This window comes from Eupeodes corollae, chromosome 1 (genome assembly GCF_945859685.1).
Source record: "Eupeodes corollae chromosome 1, idEupCoro1.1, whole genome shotgun sequence".
NCBI lineage: Eukaryota > Metazoa > Arthropoda > Insecta > Diptera > Syrphidae > Eupeodes > Eupeodes corollae.
This window is the reverse complement of record NC_079147.1, coordinates 263719895-263733683: the sequence shown is the minus strand read 5'-3', so window position 1 is coordinate 263733683 and position 13789 is coordinate 263719895. Positions and strand designations below refer to the sequence as shown.

The following is a 13789-nucleotide window of genomic DNA, read 5'->3' as shown; positions in this document are numbered from 1 at the left end:
AAAATACAAAAACTATGCCAAGCTTTGAGAAAGTAAAGTCAAGGTGACATTTTATCTTTCAACCTTAAGATAAAGGTGGTGATTGAAAACCTTACTATGTTTTAAATAAGGAATAAAGTACATATTTGTCTAAAAAAGCCCCATACAGGTTTAAAAACAATTTGTACCTATCTTGTATCAACCAGATAACATACAATTTTGACACCAAATAACCAGGCAACTCATAGGAAGTTTCTTTTCTTTGTATAAATCGATAATCTTTATTGATAAATCTTCTCTTACAGCACGAAATAATTGAATACGTTTTGAATCCAAGAATCTTCAAAATTGTCACAAAAAATAAAACCAAGTAGTAGTTTATTTTTTAATATTTCAATAAATTTATTTTATTTTATTTTTTAGTATTTTATTTATTAATTCAAAATAATAATAATAAAAAAATAATAATTATAATATTTAATAACAATAAAATTCTATGAATATAAACTACAAAAAATAAAATAATAATAAAACCACCCACAGAATAATTGCACGAATAAAAATTCATGTCAAAATTCTCAACTAAATCCACATTGCTAAATAATTGACTATGCAAGATAATAATTTTTTTTCTTCTTCTTAATTTCAAAATTATTATTATTTTCTTTTAACAAAATAGAGGGAGAAATTATGCAATAATAATAATAATATTAATAAAATCATAACAAATTAAAAAAAAAAAAAAAAACAAATAAAAAAGTAAAACTTTATTAATCCCCACGATATGCACTTTCTCAACTTCTGCTCTTTTTTTTCTCTAATTCTTAATTTAATAATTATAGATACTTGCATACAGATATTAATTTCTTAATTTCATTTTGATATTCGGTTTCGAAGTAATTTTAACTTAAAATTAATTAAAAATTATTATATAATATATTAATAATTATAATTATATTGTTAAATGTACAAAATTCTCATGCAAATTCATAAATGTATATATATTTATATATTTTGTTTAAAGAATATATAATATAATATTATTATAGGCTGTATGTATATATATTATTATATTTTATTAATATTTTATTTTATTATTTATTTATATACAAAAAAACTTACAAATGTAGAAAAAAATTCTATGATTTAATATCAAAATTTGTCATTGTTAGTATTGTGTTTTCTTCAATTATTATTATTTTTCATATTGTTTAATATGTTTTTCAAAAAATTCAAAAATTCTGTTTTTTTTTACTTCCGGTATATATATGTATAATATAAATGTGTATGTATGTATGTACAAAAAAATTTGTTTAAAATACATCGACAAAGTGTAAAATGCTTGTATAAAGAGATTTTACTATTGAATACTGCGTAGTATAATAAATGCTTATTTATAAATATTTTTCATTTTTTTTTAATATTTTAATTTAAAATGGCAAATTTCAGAGACGTAAAGTTTTCGTAAACCTTTTTTTCTTTCTTAGTTTGTTTTGGTAGCGAAAATAAAATAAGAAATTTAATCAAATTTGTTTCTCAAACAGAAGGCCTCCTGGTATTCTATTGATGATGATTAATTTTAATTTTTGTTTTGATGTAGCAATTTATTATACAAAAACAAAAGTTTTACCAAAAATATGTAAACTCCAAAAATTCGTTAGTTTTTTTTAATAATAATAATAAATTTGTGCGGGCGTAGTATTCATTTTTTAAATATCACTAAAAAATCGATTTATATACAAATAATTTCATTAAATTTCGCACAAATTCAAAAAATAGACAGATCAAGAAGAGAGCTTAGTTAAATTTTTATAGAATCTCAAGATATAAGAAAACAAAAATAGATATTCCAGGAATGATGTAGTATACACAATTGCATAATAAAATGACTTAAATACATTCTTTTGAGAAGTTTAAACATCCAATTCTTCCAGAGTTCTCGAGAGTCTATTATTATCGATTCGACGTCTCTGGCTGCGTCGAACTGCATCTGCACGTCGATAGGGTTCACTCTTCAAATTCAATAGAATGTCTTCCAAGGCTCCATTATAAACTTCATCTTGCTGTAGAATCTTCTGTTCACGAACGGAACTATTCTTGTGTGTTGTCGTTTTGCTTTTAAGCTCATTTATTACTGCTTCCTGTAATGAAATCGAAGTCGTCTGAGAAAAGTAAACAGATTGGGAAGAAAGGACACCATGGGAAAGTGTGTGTGTGGGGGGGGCAAAAGAAAAACCCAAATTAGTAAAACCATGACACCATTGTGAAAACATATATAATTTTTAAAACTAAAATGAAAAATATCAAAAATGATTTAATTTAAAAGGTCCTTATTACGAGATTCTGTTCTATGTTTAAATAAAATCCAAATTGACTTTCAAGTTAATAACAATAATTAAGTAATTGTGGAATCAAAAATTGTTAAAGAGACTCTCGGAATAAGGATCTTGGATAAATTTTGTTTTTATTTTTTTGTTGTTGGGGAGAAAATGATGCAGAAAAAACGCAGGTAATTTTTGGTTAGTTAAAAGTAATTTTTTTCTTGTTTGGTTGAAAATTAATGATAAATTTAGAAAAATGAGAAAAAAGCTGCTGCTGACTTTGAATACGATCACAACACTGACAAAAAGAAAGAAAAAACAACAACAAAAAGCACACACGCACACAGAAAATATAAAATTGTTTAAATAATAAAAAACACGATAACAATATTTAAGACAAAATTTTACTAAATTTAACATATAGACAAATTACTACTAGCTACATAAACTAAAAAATACAAATTATTAAAGTAATTCTTAGAATAAGAAAGTTTCGTTGGGTGAGATTAAGTTCTGAAATTTTTCTTCTAATCTACTACATATTGTATCTAACTTCAATTTGCACTAATTTGGAGAACTTGTCTATTTAACAAACTTTTTAAAATTGTTATAAATATAAATTATTTATAAATAATTATTATATTTTAAGACTTTGTGACAATGAATACATAATGATTTTAATTTATAATAGTGTAAGAGTATTTCAAAATTCCAGTTTTTCGTATTTGTTAAGTATTACTATCATTACTTCTACTAACAGCCTAGCTAGAAACCCTGGTAGCTAAAAACAACAAGGTTTGGCCTTTCATGGGGTCAGTTCGATTTCGATTTAAAAATATCTCTAAAATGTAAAGTATTTGAAATAATAGCTTTTAAAATTCACACAAAGAATTACGTCGAGCTTCTCTTAGTATAATCTAGTTTTTGCTCAAAGAATTTTTAACATTACCACTAAAGTCTTTTATTTTTGGGACTAATTGTTTTTTTTTTTTAAATTATATGCGCACTCAAGGGGATATGAATACCCTTATCATGATTAATCACAGTGCGAGCAATTAGGAAGGGAGGATAGGATTAGAAAGGAGATACCGGTGCACATTGATTTTGAATGTCTGCACATTGTAATGAGTGGGAAAGATTGAGTCTAGTAAAGCATTCCACATTCGTGTAGTGCGACTAAAGAAAGAATCTTTGTACTTTACAGTACGTCCGAAATTGGGCTCAAGGGTAAATTGATGAGCATTCCTAGAAGATCGGGTAATACGGTTAAATAGTTTGAGGGGAAGAATGCAACTGGCTATTTCATTAGAGCATTGTTAATGAAAGTAGTGATAAAACAATGACAGGCATGAAACCTTACGACGGTGCTCGAGAGATACAAAAGCTTCAGTTAGATAACGGTCACCTATCATTTTTACAGCTCTCTTTTAAATTCTGTCTAGAAGACTCAAGTAGGTTATAGAAGCACCTGTCCAGATATGGGAATTGTACTCGAGTTTCGGACGAATATAGGCTTTATAGATTATAGCCAGATCAGTAGGGGTAAAAAACTTCTTGCATCTTCGAAAAAAACCTAAACACTTAGGAGCATTTACATGATCACTCCGCAACAAGTGGTTTGTAATGCACATACCTAGGACTCAAAACTGTTCGGTATCCTCGAACCAAGTACCACTCATGTCTAGTGCCATTGGGGGAAGGTTACGCTTTTGTGACAGTAGACAGCATTGAAGTTTCGAAGCATTGAATTCTACACGGTTTTTGATTCCCCATTGGACAATGCTGTCAAGATCAGAATTTAATTAGCTTATCATACGCTGCCGTTAGAAGTCCACATCCAGAGAACAAGGATGAGAATCTAAAAACGAATATGAGAAGCTGAGGGTATTGTCATCAGCGAAACAATTAAGTGGGTAAGAAGTTTCAGACAAAAAATCATTTTTATAAAAATAAGGAAAAGTGCCGGAGATATAACGGAGCCCTGCGGCACACCAGCGTTTATTTTGTGCATATCATATTTGAACCCGTATAAGGCTACTTGAATTGAACGGTCCGATAGGTAAAGTTTGGTTTGGTGCCAAACTCTATCAAAAACCTTTGAAATATCAAGTGCAATAATCTTAATTTCTCCAAAACGATGTAAAGATTTGTTCCACTGTTCGGTGAGATAAACCATGAGATCACCAGTGAATCAATTGCAACGAAAGCCATACTGCCGGTCATTAAGAAGCTTCCATCCTTCAAGATATTTCTTAAGCTGAAAATTTATCAGCGTTTCCATGACCTTAGAAAGAAGGGACGTAAGAGCAATTGGACGATAGTTAGATGGTGAGGAGGATTGGCTTTTTTTAGTGACAGGCTGGAAAAATGCAGTTTTCCATCCACTTTTAAAGAGACCTATAAAATAGGACAGATGGAAAAGCTTACGTAGTGGTTTTTCAGCCTTGAAGAACACCTCTTCAGAACAATAGCGGGGATACTATCCGGGCCAGCGAATTTGTGAATGTCAAGATTTTTAAGTACTCTAGTAACTGAACGAGTGCGAAAGAAGATTCGTCTCACAGAATCGTTTACGCTTTTAAGTACAGGCGGAGTCATGTCACTCATTGGCAGCATCAAATTAACAGCAAACTATGCTGCAGGCAAATTTGTATTCAAATTGTTTCAGTAATTAAGTGTCATTTATTTAGCTTACATCAAGTTTAAAGTTCTTTTAAAAAAAAATTAAAAAATTATTTATAGTGGCTACTATTATAGAAGAATGTATTAACAATCTTGACGTTTGCTTTTGAAGCTCTATTTTATTGCATCTTTAAACCCTGATAAATATATTAATGGAAACCCTTCGGACTCAAAACTCTCAAAAAAGAAGTTTGCAAAGGTCTTCGAAAATAAGTTACTATGCCAGTATCAATGGAAGCTGTGAAATATCTTAAACGTTGGTACCCTAGAATTAAAAGCTTTTCCATCAACACTAAATTGTAAAATAGGTATATTCAAATTGAAACAAGGATTTGTGTGTATTGATTTTCTACAGCAGAAGAACTTAAAACCATTTTTAATAAAACTATCCGATTGCTTAAAATGTTTTCAAAAATTTTAGAAGCGCATGGAAGAAGTATCACTATTTATTAGAAAATACGTTCCAGGACCATTTAATTTATATTTAAAATTAAATATTATTCTATCGTAATTGTTAGGGTGGAAATATAAAAAGCAACCTTCATATTTGTATGTTGTTCCAAACTTTCATTCCCTATCTTTAGTTTAACAAATTTCACAATCACCGGACCGTATGCCAAAACTTTTTGCAGCAGAAAAAGGCAAAACCCGTTCAAAAATAATTTATTGTTTTTTGAAGCAAACAAAATCAGAACTTATTTATCAAAACAATGAAATCTTAAGATGCAATAATTTTTCGAAAATTTGTATAGGTTTAAATGAAGCCCAAGAAAAATCATCATAAGATTTATTGTTCAGAACTACATACACTCCTCTCCAACTGAGTCCGCACAAACATTTTCGAAAAGGTTTTGTACATTTTTTCCAAATATTGAGAGTTTTTTTTACATCTATCGATGTAAAGTTCTTCCTTAAGATGTTAAGAAACAAATTTCAACAAAAATTTCAAAATAAAACTGCAAAATCTTGTTTTCGCCCACTTGTAAAGTGTTTCATACGTTAAATAGAAGTTTTGTTTGAATAGTTACAACGACAATTTAATTGTTGTTAATGAGTGTTTTCAAGTACTGGATGGTTTAAATAAACAATTTTAGTGTTTTAAGTGAAATTAAATTTCTAACATAAAATTTTAAGGTCAATGGGTAGATCTACATGCATTAGAAGTGTTTCAAAAGCTAAAGTCGACTTAATTAGACACCAACACCCAGCTGGGATAAAAAATGATAAAACTGGCTTAGGTCTTAATGGCTTTTATTCTTACTTAAAAAATAAAGATTCGTACGGATAAATCATAAGGAACTTACAAAACAAAAACTTTAAAGACTAGCAATTTTAAGGTGTGCATCTGATTCTTGTGATTCTGAGGCAAAAATAAAACAAAAATTGGCGTAAATGCAAGTCACTCAACAATGTTAAGAGTTATTAAACTTTGAGTCATCTCATTAAACTTTAAAAAACGCTACTTGAAGAAGAACGGTAAGAGTTAGAGTATTTCAAATATCAAATAATCTGGAAAATTTCGATTAATTAATCTTTGTGGACCTTTAATTACCCCGATTTAAGAAAATAAAAAGGAAATAAAAGCTTAATCACAACGGAGAAGAAGGTGTTGAAATATGGAGAGCTGTCAGTTAGTATGGAATAGTTAAGATTGAGGTCGTTATATACAAAAATATTGAGTATAAAGACATTTTGGAAATTAATTTTCGTAAATAATTTAAAATTTGTTTACATAAACTTGGTCCACCAACATTATAATGCGGTGCGGCTAATAAAAGCTTGACCAGAGAAATTTTTGAAATTATTTTCCCATCAATATTTGGAAAACAACGCGAAAAGTATTTTCTAAAATGTCTGTGCGTATTCGGTTGGAGCGGAGTGTATATATATTGTGCTTTAACTTCAAAGTACAGTATTTTTTAAACAGTTTCAAAGAATCATTTTAAAAACCTGAAGTAGTGGAGAACTAAATCATTTACAAAACTATATTCTGCTTTGTGTCACAAAAAAAAGTTGTCAAAAATGAAATATTCTTTAGAACACACGTTTTAAATTCGCAGCAATTAAAATTTGACGTTACTTGGACAAACATTACGGTTTTATTTTTTCATTGGGATTAAAAAAATAAGTAATCAAAGTTATGAAAGATGAAATTGATTTAAGGTAAAAGAAGTCTAAATTTCACCTTTAATATTGAATTACAAAATTATTATTTGAAGTTCTCTAAAAAAGTTTTTTTTTTGTATATAAATAAATAGTAAGCACTTAAAGTCCTGTAAAAGAAAAAGACTAACAAAGATCTTTACATTTAGTAGGGAAAGTCAAAGGTACTAAAACCAAATCATACTTTTTCAAAGCTTTCGGTGCTCAGTTTACAGATCTGACCTGGGTATTTGTATTTTTACGTTATAATTTTTCTTATAAATCAGGCTCTATTTTGTGTGATTATATCTACAACGTGTGTTAAGTAACTCTATTCCTTTTTAAAAGGCATCTTGCCCGTAAGGGTGCATCTTCAACAGACTGTTTCTAAAGAATATTTTTCCTGCCATAAAGTCCTGAGTTAACTCATAAACTTTCTTCAATCATAAATAACATTGGTTAGTAGATAGCTAATTTAAAAAACAAATAAAGACATCAACTACAAACGACACTACATAAAATCAAAATAACGGACAATAGTTAAAACATTTATCATTCATATTCTATTTATTTCAAACACATAAAAAGTATTTAAATTAACAAAATATAACAACCACGTTAACTTACATTTATTTAAACAAATGTCAAAACGACTTTAAGAAGCAACCATTTCCAAGTAACAGATAGAGGGTATCTACAAGACTTTATATTTTCTATGTGCGTGCGTGGCTCATTTTCTTTTCTATATTATTTATTAAATTTGTGATTTTAATTATTATTGTTTGTTTGTTTTACTTATTTAGCAGTCTTATATTTTTGTGTGTGTATTTTTATTAGTCTAAAATTTTATTTATTTAATCACAACATTAAAGCACGATCTAGCTTTGGTTTTTGTATTGTATGTTTTTAATTTCTTCAACAATCATAGTCAACATGAGTAGAAATGTCTATCATCATCTCGAGCCGAATTAGTTAATGCTTTGTGTAGAAGACTGCTTTCCATAGTCACGCAACCAAGTTTCTATGTATATTGCAAACGATTTAGCCAATTCCAATGAGTATATTGTACATTTTTATATTTGTTTTATAATTTTTGTAATTACAACAATTATTATTAAATAAGAGATAGAAGAAAGTGTGGTAGAGTTTGTTTTTTTTTTTGCCAATGTGTGGGCAGAAGTGAAAAGAGGAAAATTAATGGAAAATATATAAATAAATGAAACAAAAAAAGAAAAACAAAATTGAATTAAATTAAAGCAAACATGAATTTCCACCAAAAGCCACATAGATAGAAAGAAAGCTTACCTGCTGTTTCTTCTGATTCATCTTGTTCCTAAGGATTACCTGTTCGTTTTCCTTTTTACTTGCGGCCTGAGCGGCTGCTTGTTCTAATCGGCGACGTTGCTCGTTCTCCTGGTCGTGCATCTTTAAAGAATTCAAAGTTTAGCAAACTTCTTGAAATATCAACAAAAATACCTCAACTAACCTTGAAAGCTCGTGTAAATCTTACAATTAGCGCAAAGAACGCACTCGCATCGGCCTTCCTCGACGATTCTCCGAAATATTCGACACACTCTTTGAATGCATCCTGGGCATTCTTCAAATCAAATTTGATCTTCTTAAGCTTGTCCTCGGAGTTGTTTAGGAAATCTCTGAGAATATGTGTTGGTGCACCTTTTACTCGGATGTCGGCTTCCTTCTTCACCAACTCCATGCCCTTCTCCAAATCATGCATATCTGTGATGATATTCTCAAGCGATACCTGGGCTGCTTTGTCGGTACAGAAGAGTTCTGTATCGAAGTTAAGCAAGTCGGGGAACTTTTGCCTTATTGTTGCGACAATATAGTGCAAAAGCGATGATCGCTTGTCTGTTGATTTTGTATCAATGAGAGTGTCAAGACTTTGGAGTTTGAAACCGTAGGCTGGACCACGCTTGCTGCTGTTCAAATAGTTTCCAAATGCAAGCACTATCTCGAGGACGGCTTTGAATTTACGTGATTGTTTCAGCGAGTCAGATGCTGTGTTGATGGCTTTGATTTGCTAGGAATAAAAAGAGACAATATTAAGGAAATTGAGTTGAATAGAAATTCAAAAAACATACCGGACTTATCAAATGAACACAATCAAAGAAATTGCCCATATAATTCATGATCGACAATTTCGATGATATCCTTTCAACTTTGGCCAATTGCAACATAAATTTATCCTCTTCTGTAAGGAGATTCTGGTCTTTACGTTCGCCAATGTATTCCTTATAGGATTTTACTTCAGCATCAGTTGGCACCATTTTTTGTAATAATTCAACATTCTCTAGTGAAAGTTTCTTCAGATCGAGACTATGTATCGCAGCTATCACTTCATCGATTGGCATATCAAGTTTTCGACGAGATATTGCTATTGAAATCAAAAAAGAAAAACAATTGGTTATTTTTTGAATATTGGAGAAATTAGAAGAAAACAAACCAATATTTCGTAATCTCGTATGCTCAAGCAGTGAAACGTTTTCTGGTTTTTTAAAACGCTTGCTCGGATATGAATTGAGGCCATCGACTTCGGATTTACCATTTGCGATTGGACCACCAATGCCTATTTTGAAGCGTTCTTCGAAATCAATAAAATCGATCTGTCTGTGTATTTTCTCATCATCTAATTCGTTGAAAATTGTTCCGCGGACCTGAATAAAATGTTTAAAATTATAATATTAGTCACAAAAATTAAATGAAATGGATTAAGTGATAAAATGGAAATAAATGTGTGTTTTGCCATGAACAGCAGTTAGGACTTATGGTGCGGAAAAAAACAATGTTGATAAGGGACATGTTTTTGAAATAGGTATGATGATAATTTGCCTTGAGTTTTTTGATTTGATGATTTAATTTTGAAAATATGCACCACTTATGAATGTTTATTACAGTTTCGTCGGGTTTAAAAATGTTGCATGAAAAATGATTTCTTTTTAGAATGAGTCTTTTCACATTTTAAGTTATTTTGAATCATATTCGAAGGGGTATGAAGACTTATTCTAGTTCCTATTAAATATAGAAAATACCCCTTGTTTGATGAAAAAAAGGTGGCCGTGTACATTCCGTCTATTCGCTGTTTTAATTTTAACCTGGTGTGTCACAAGTTTACTTTTTTGTTGTAGATCACAAAAATGTCAAGGGAACGCTTTTAGAGCGAGCAGTCCCTAGATTTTTGACAGATAAAGGGTCACTATCTAACGTTTTTCTTTCAACCAATGCTTATTTCTTGAATGGTAACACTTATGTAGCTAAGTCTGATTTGACAGAAAATTTGTTTAATCCTTCCGCTGAACGAATATGTTTGTGTTTGCGACATTACTTTTAAAATTATGGTAATGTTGCAGAATGTGTGCGAAAATTGCGTACTGATTTTGGAAGAAAAGGACCACCGTCAGGTCCGTATGTTCGTTATCTTGTGAAAAAAGTGAAAGAAACTAGCATCCTCATCAACAGTGCGTACACCCGAGAATTTGGAAGAAAGTGTGCGTGAAACGACATCAATATCAATTCACCGTCGTTCTCAAAAATTGAACATTTCAAAGACATCATTGGTATGACGCCATACAAATTCCAATTGGTTCAGGAGTTGAAGCCAACTAACCATCCAATGCGTTTTCGCTTTGCTAAGTGGGCCTGCGATCGACGTCAAGTCATGTTTTCAGATGAAGCTCATTTTGATCTTGGCGGGGGTATGTAAACAAGCTAAATTGTCGCATTTGGGGCACAGAAAACCCACACGCTTACATTGAAAAGCCCGTACACCCAAAACGAGTCACTGTTCGGTGCGGATTTTGGTCACGAGGCATTTTTTTCTTCGAAAATGAGCAAGGAGAAGCCGTTACAGTGAATTCGTCATTATCCCGGCATTCTTAAAGAATTTTTGTTCAAAAAATTTGAAGAGGAGGATATTGGCAATATTTAGTTTTAACAAGAAAGCGGTACGTGCCAGACATCCGAAAATACACTCAATGTTAAGTGCCTAGTTTTTGAAGATCGCATTATCAGCCGCAGAGCTGATGTCGCTTGGCCACTTTGGAGCTGCGATTTGACACCGTTGGACTATTATTTGTGGGGTGCCGTAAAAGACAAGTGTGACGCCGACAAGTCAGAGAAAATTGACGCCTTAAAGGACAATATTCGTAAGGCCATTGGTAATCGTAATCCATTTGAATGAAATTATTTTCCATTATTAACTGGAAGGATTTTACTTTCAAATAAAAAAAGAAATATTTAGTAGTTTTTTTTACAGCATTTTCCAAAAAAAGTATTTGGCGTTTTTCAGAGTTTAAAATTTAAAAAAAGAAAAAAAAAATGTCTGTTTGTATCAACTGAAATAATTGGAAACGTTTTGATATTTTTTGTTAGAATTAAAAGTTAAAATACGTGGAAGCAATCAGTTTAGAGGAGTAAAATTGGCTTAGGTTAAAGGACGTTTTTATATCACTGTTAATAGGAAACGAAACCAAATAAATTTTGTAGAGGTTTCCACAAAACTGTTCTGTATTGTTCCAAAAACCTAAAACATACTTTTTTATAGTATTTCCTGCACAGATTTTAAATCTGTCTCCAAGTTTTTCTTATGTTTCCGTCTTTTGGGCGCCATTTAGAGTTATAAAATCCACAACAGGTGTTTTTGTTTTAACTTAATTTTTAACAGAAGTTCTTAGAAATGGACGAACATTTTTGACTTTAGACATTTACAGCCCATCAAGATGAAGACAAACAAAAAGTTTGAAAAATTGTACATTCTGTACACATACAAAAAAAAAGGCTGATACAATTTAATATAACAACTGTCAAAATAAAATCTGGTCCTGGAATAGAGATTTGACAATTTTGTAACAGAAGTGGTTTAGTAAAGTTTTTTTTTTACTAATACCAAACTGACCTGCAATATAAATTAACCATTTTTTTCATTCATTTAAACGAAAAGGTGTGAGGGGTTTCAAATTTTTTGATCTAGATCTGTCAAAATTATAATTGTTCACTTTTTTGAACTGCCTTTTTTAATATCATTCATTTTAACATTTGATCATTTTAAATGGTTCCCACATTTTAAAAATTAAGAAGTGCTTACAAATGAGAAATTCTGCTTTTATAGCTAAACATTTTAACTATCAAGAAAACTTTAGACTTTTTGACATATACAATTAAATGTGTTTATGTATTTAAAGGAAATCTAAATGTCCAACTATAAGTTAACGTTGGAACTAAACTAAAATACTTGCAGATTTAACATTGGTTCTATTTCTAAGTTTTTTTTTTTACAATTCTTTCCACTTGAAACACTCTTTTTTCTATAATCTAACGTCTGTTACTTTTTCCTGAGCTCATAATGATAATCGAGATGCCATTCATTATATTAATTCCAGTTTCGTGTATTAAAATAACGAATGACATTTGTAAACAAAATCAATATATTTCAGATTTGGATCTGTCAAAACGTAAATTATGACTTTTTTTAACAACACTTACAAAGCAAAATGATTAATTTTTGACAAAAGATCGAAATAAAGTTAAATTTTTTGGTCATGGTCAATGGAACACAAGCAAATTTAGTTTTTTTCTTGTGTAGCTTTTAAATTTCCAATCGAATTTGTTTTTGTTTTACTCACGTCAGAATAGAAACAAAGTTATTTGACAAATTAACTGATTTATTTAATACTGCTTCTATACTTATGTGATTTTCCATGGGTCAAATAAATCAATTAATTCTTGATTCAGATCAGTTTATGAATTCCATGGGGCAAAATAAATTTAATTATTTTTTATTTTAGATCAAATCTGCAGATCTGAATTTTTTCGGCAGATTTACTCCTCTTTGTACCAATACTCATAATATAATTAAAAAACTAAATTTGTATTTTAATTTGACAGCTCGAATGCACTCGTTAATCAATTTTTTAAGAAAATATGAATTTACCAATGGAAAACCCCATTGAAGAAGACTGATTTCTAAAATATTTAAACAAAAATTTCTCAATAAAACAAAAATTACATCTGTCAAAGTGAAACATACAAATTTGGTAGTGGTGCAATTCTAAATTATCTGTCAAATTAAAAGATATAAATTTTATATTGGTGCAAGGCGCGATAAATTTCTCAATAATTTTATATTCGAAAAATTTTGGTTAATGAAATGCAAAAAAAAAAATAAACACGGATTGATTTATTTTGACTTAGAAAACTCCCATTGCAATGACAGAAATAAAATTGTTAATGGAAAACATTATAAGAATTTTTGTATGGAGGTAATGATTTGACTTTTACTGATTGACAGAAAATGTAAACGACATTTTTTCAAAGGTAACATACATCACGTATTTGGCCTAAAGGGCGTAAAATAAACATTCTCTGAGACAATAAAAGGAAACTTCCTCAAAATTAATTTCATGTTTCAATTTTTTTTTACACTGACATCTGATGTAAGAGAAGAGTGAAAAGTACTTAATTGAATTTAGCTATTCCTAACTCATCAACTTAATCCTCAACTTAATTCGCTCTATCAATCAAAACCAGAAGCCTTTAGGAAAGATGAGCTTTTGCAAGCAAGCAACGCATGACATCACGCAAACACATTATACTATAGACCTCACACCCAGTTCTAGAACTCCCATCGGCCAAAGAATTTAATCATACTC

At 30.1% G+C, this 13789-nt stretch overlaps 1 protein-coding gene across 7 annotated transcripts in view; it reads right to left on the bottom strand.

Moving 5' to 3' along the window:
• Positions 1–356: 356 nt before the first annotated feature.
• The window catches only part of LOC129940689 (formin-like protein), a 203505-nt gene continuing 190072 nt past the window's right edge, over positions 357–13789 (bottom strand). For 3 of the 7 annotated variants that reach the window (XM_056049107.1, XM_056049105.1, XM_056049104.1), the window contains 5 exons: positions 9589–9799; positions 9227–9519; positions 8611–9165; positions 8430–8549; positions 357–2141 (listed from right to left, as the gene is read on the bottom strand). In XM_056049107.1, the coding sequence (XP_055905082.1) occupies positions 1893–2141; positions 8430–8549; positions 8611–9165; positions 9227–9519; positions 9589–9799 (1428 nt within the window). In that variant the 3' untranslated portion in view covers positions 357–1892. The remainder of the gene's footprint in view (positions 2142–8429; positions 8550–8610; positions 9166–9226; positions 9520–9588; positions 9800–13789) is intronic. The other 4 variants (XM_056049106.1, XM_056049109.1, XM_056049108.1 and 1 more) reach the window with 3 other exon arrangements.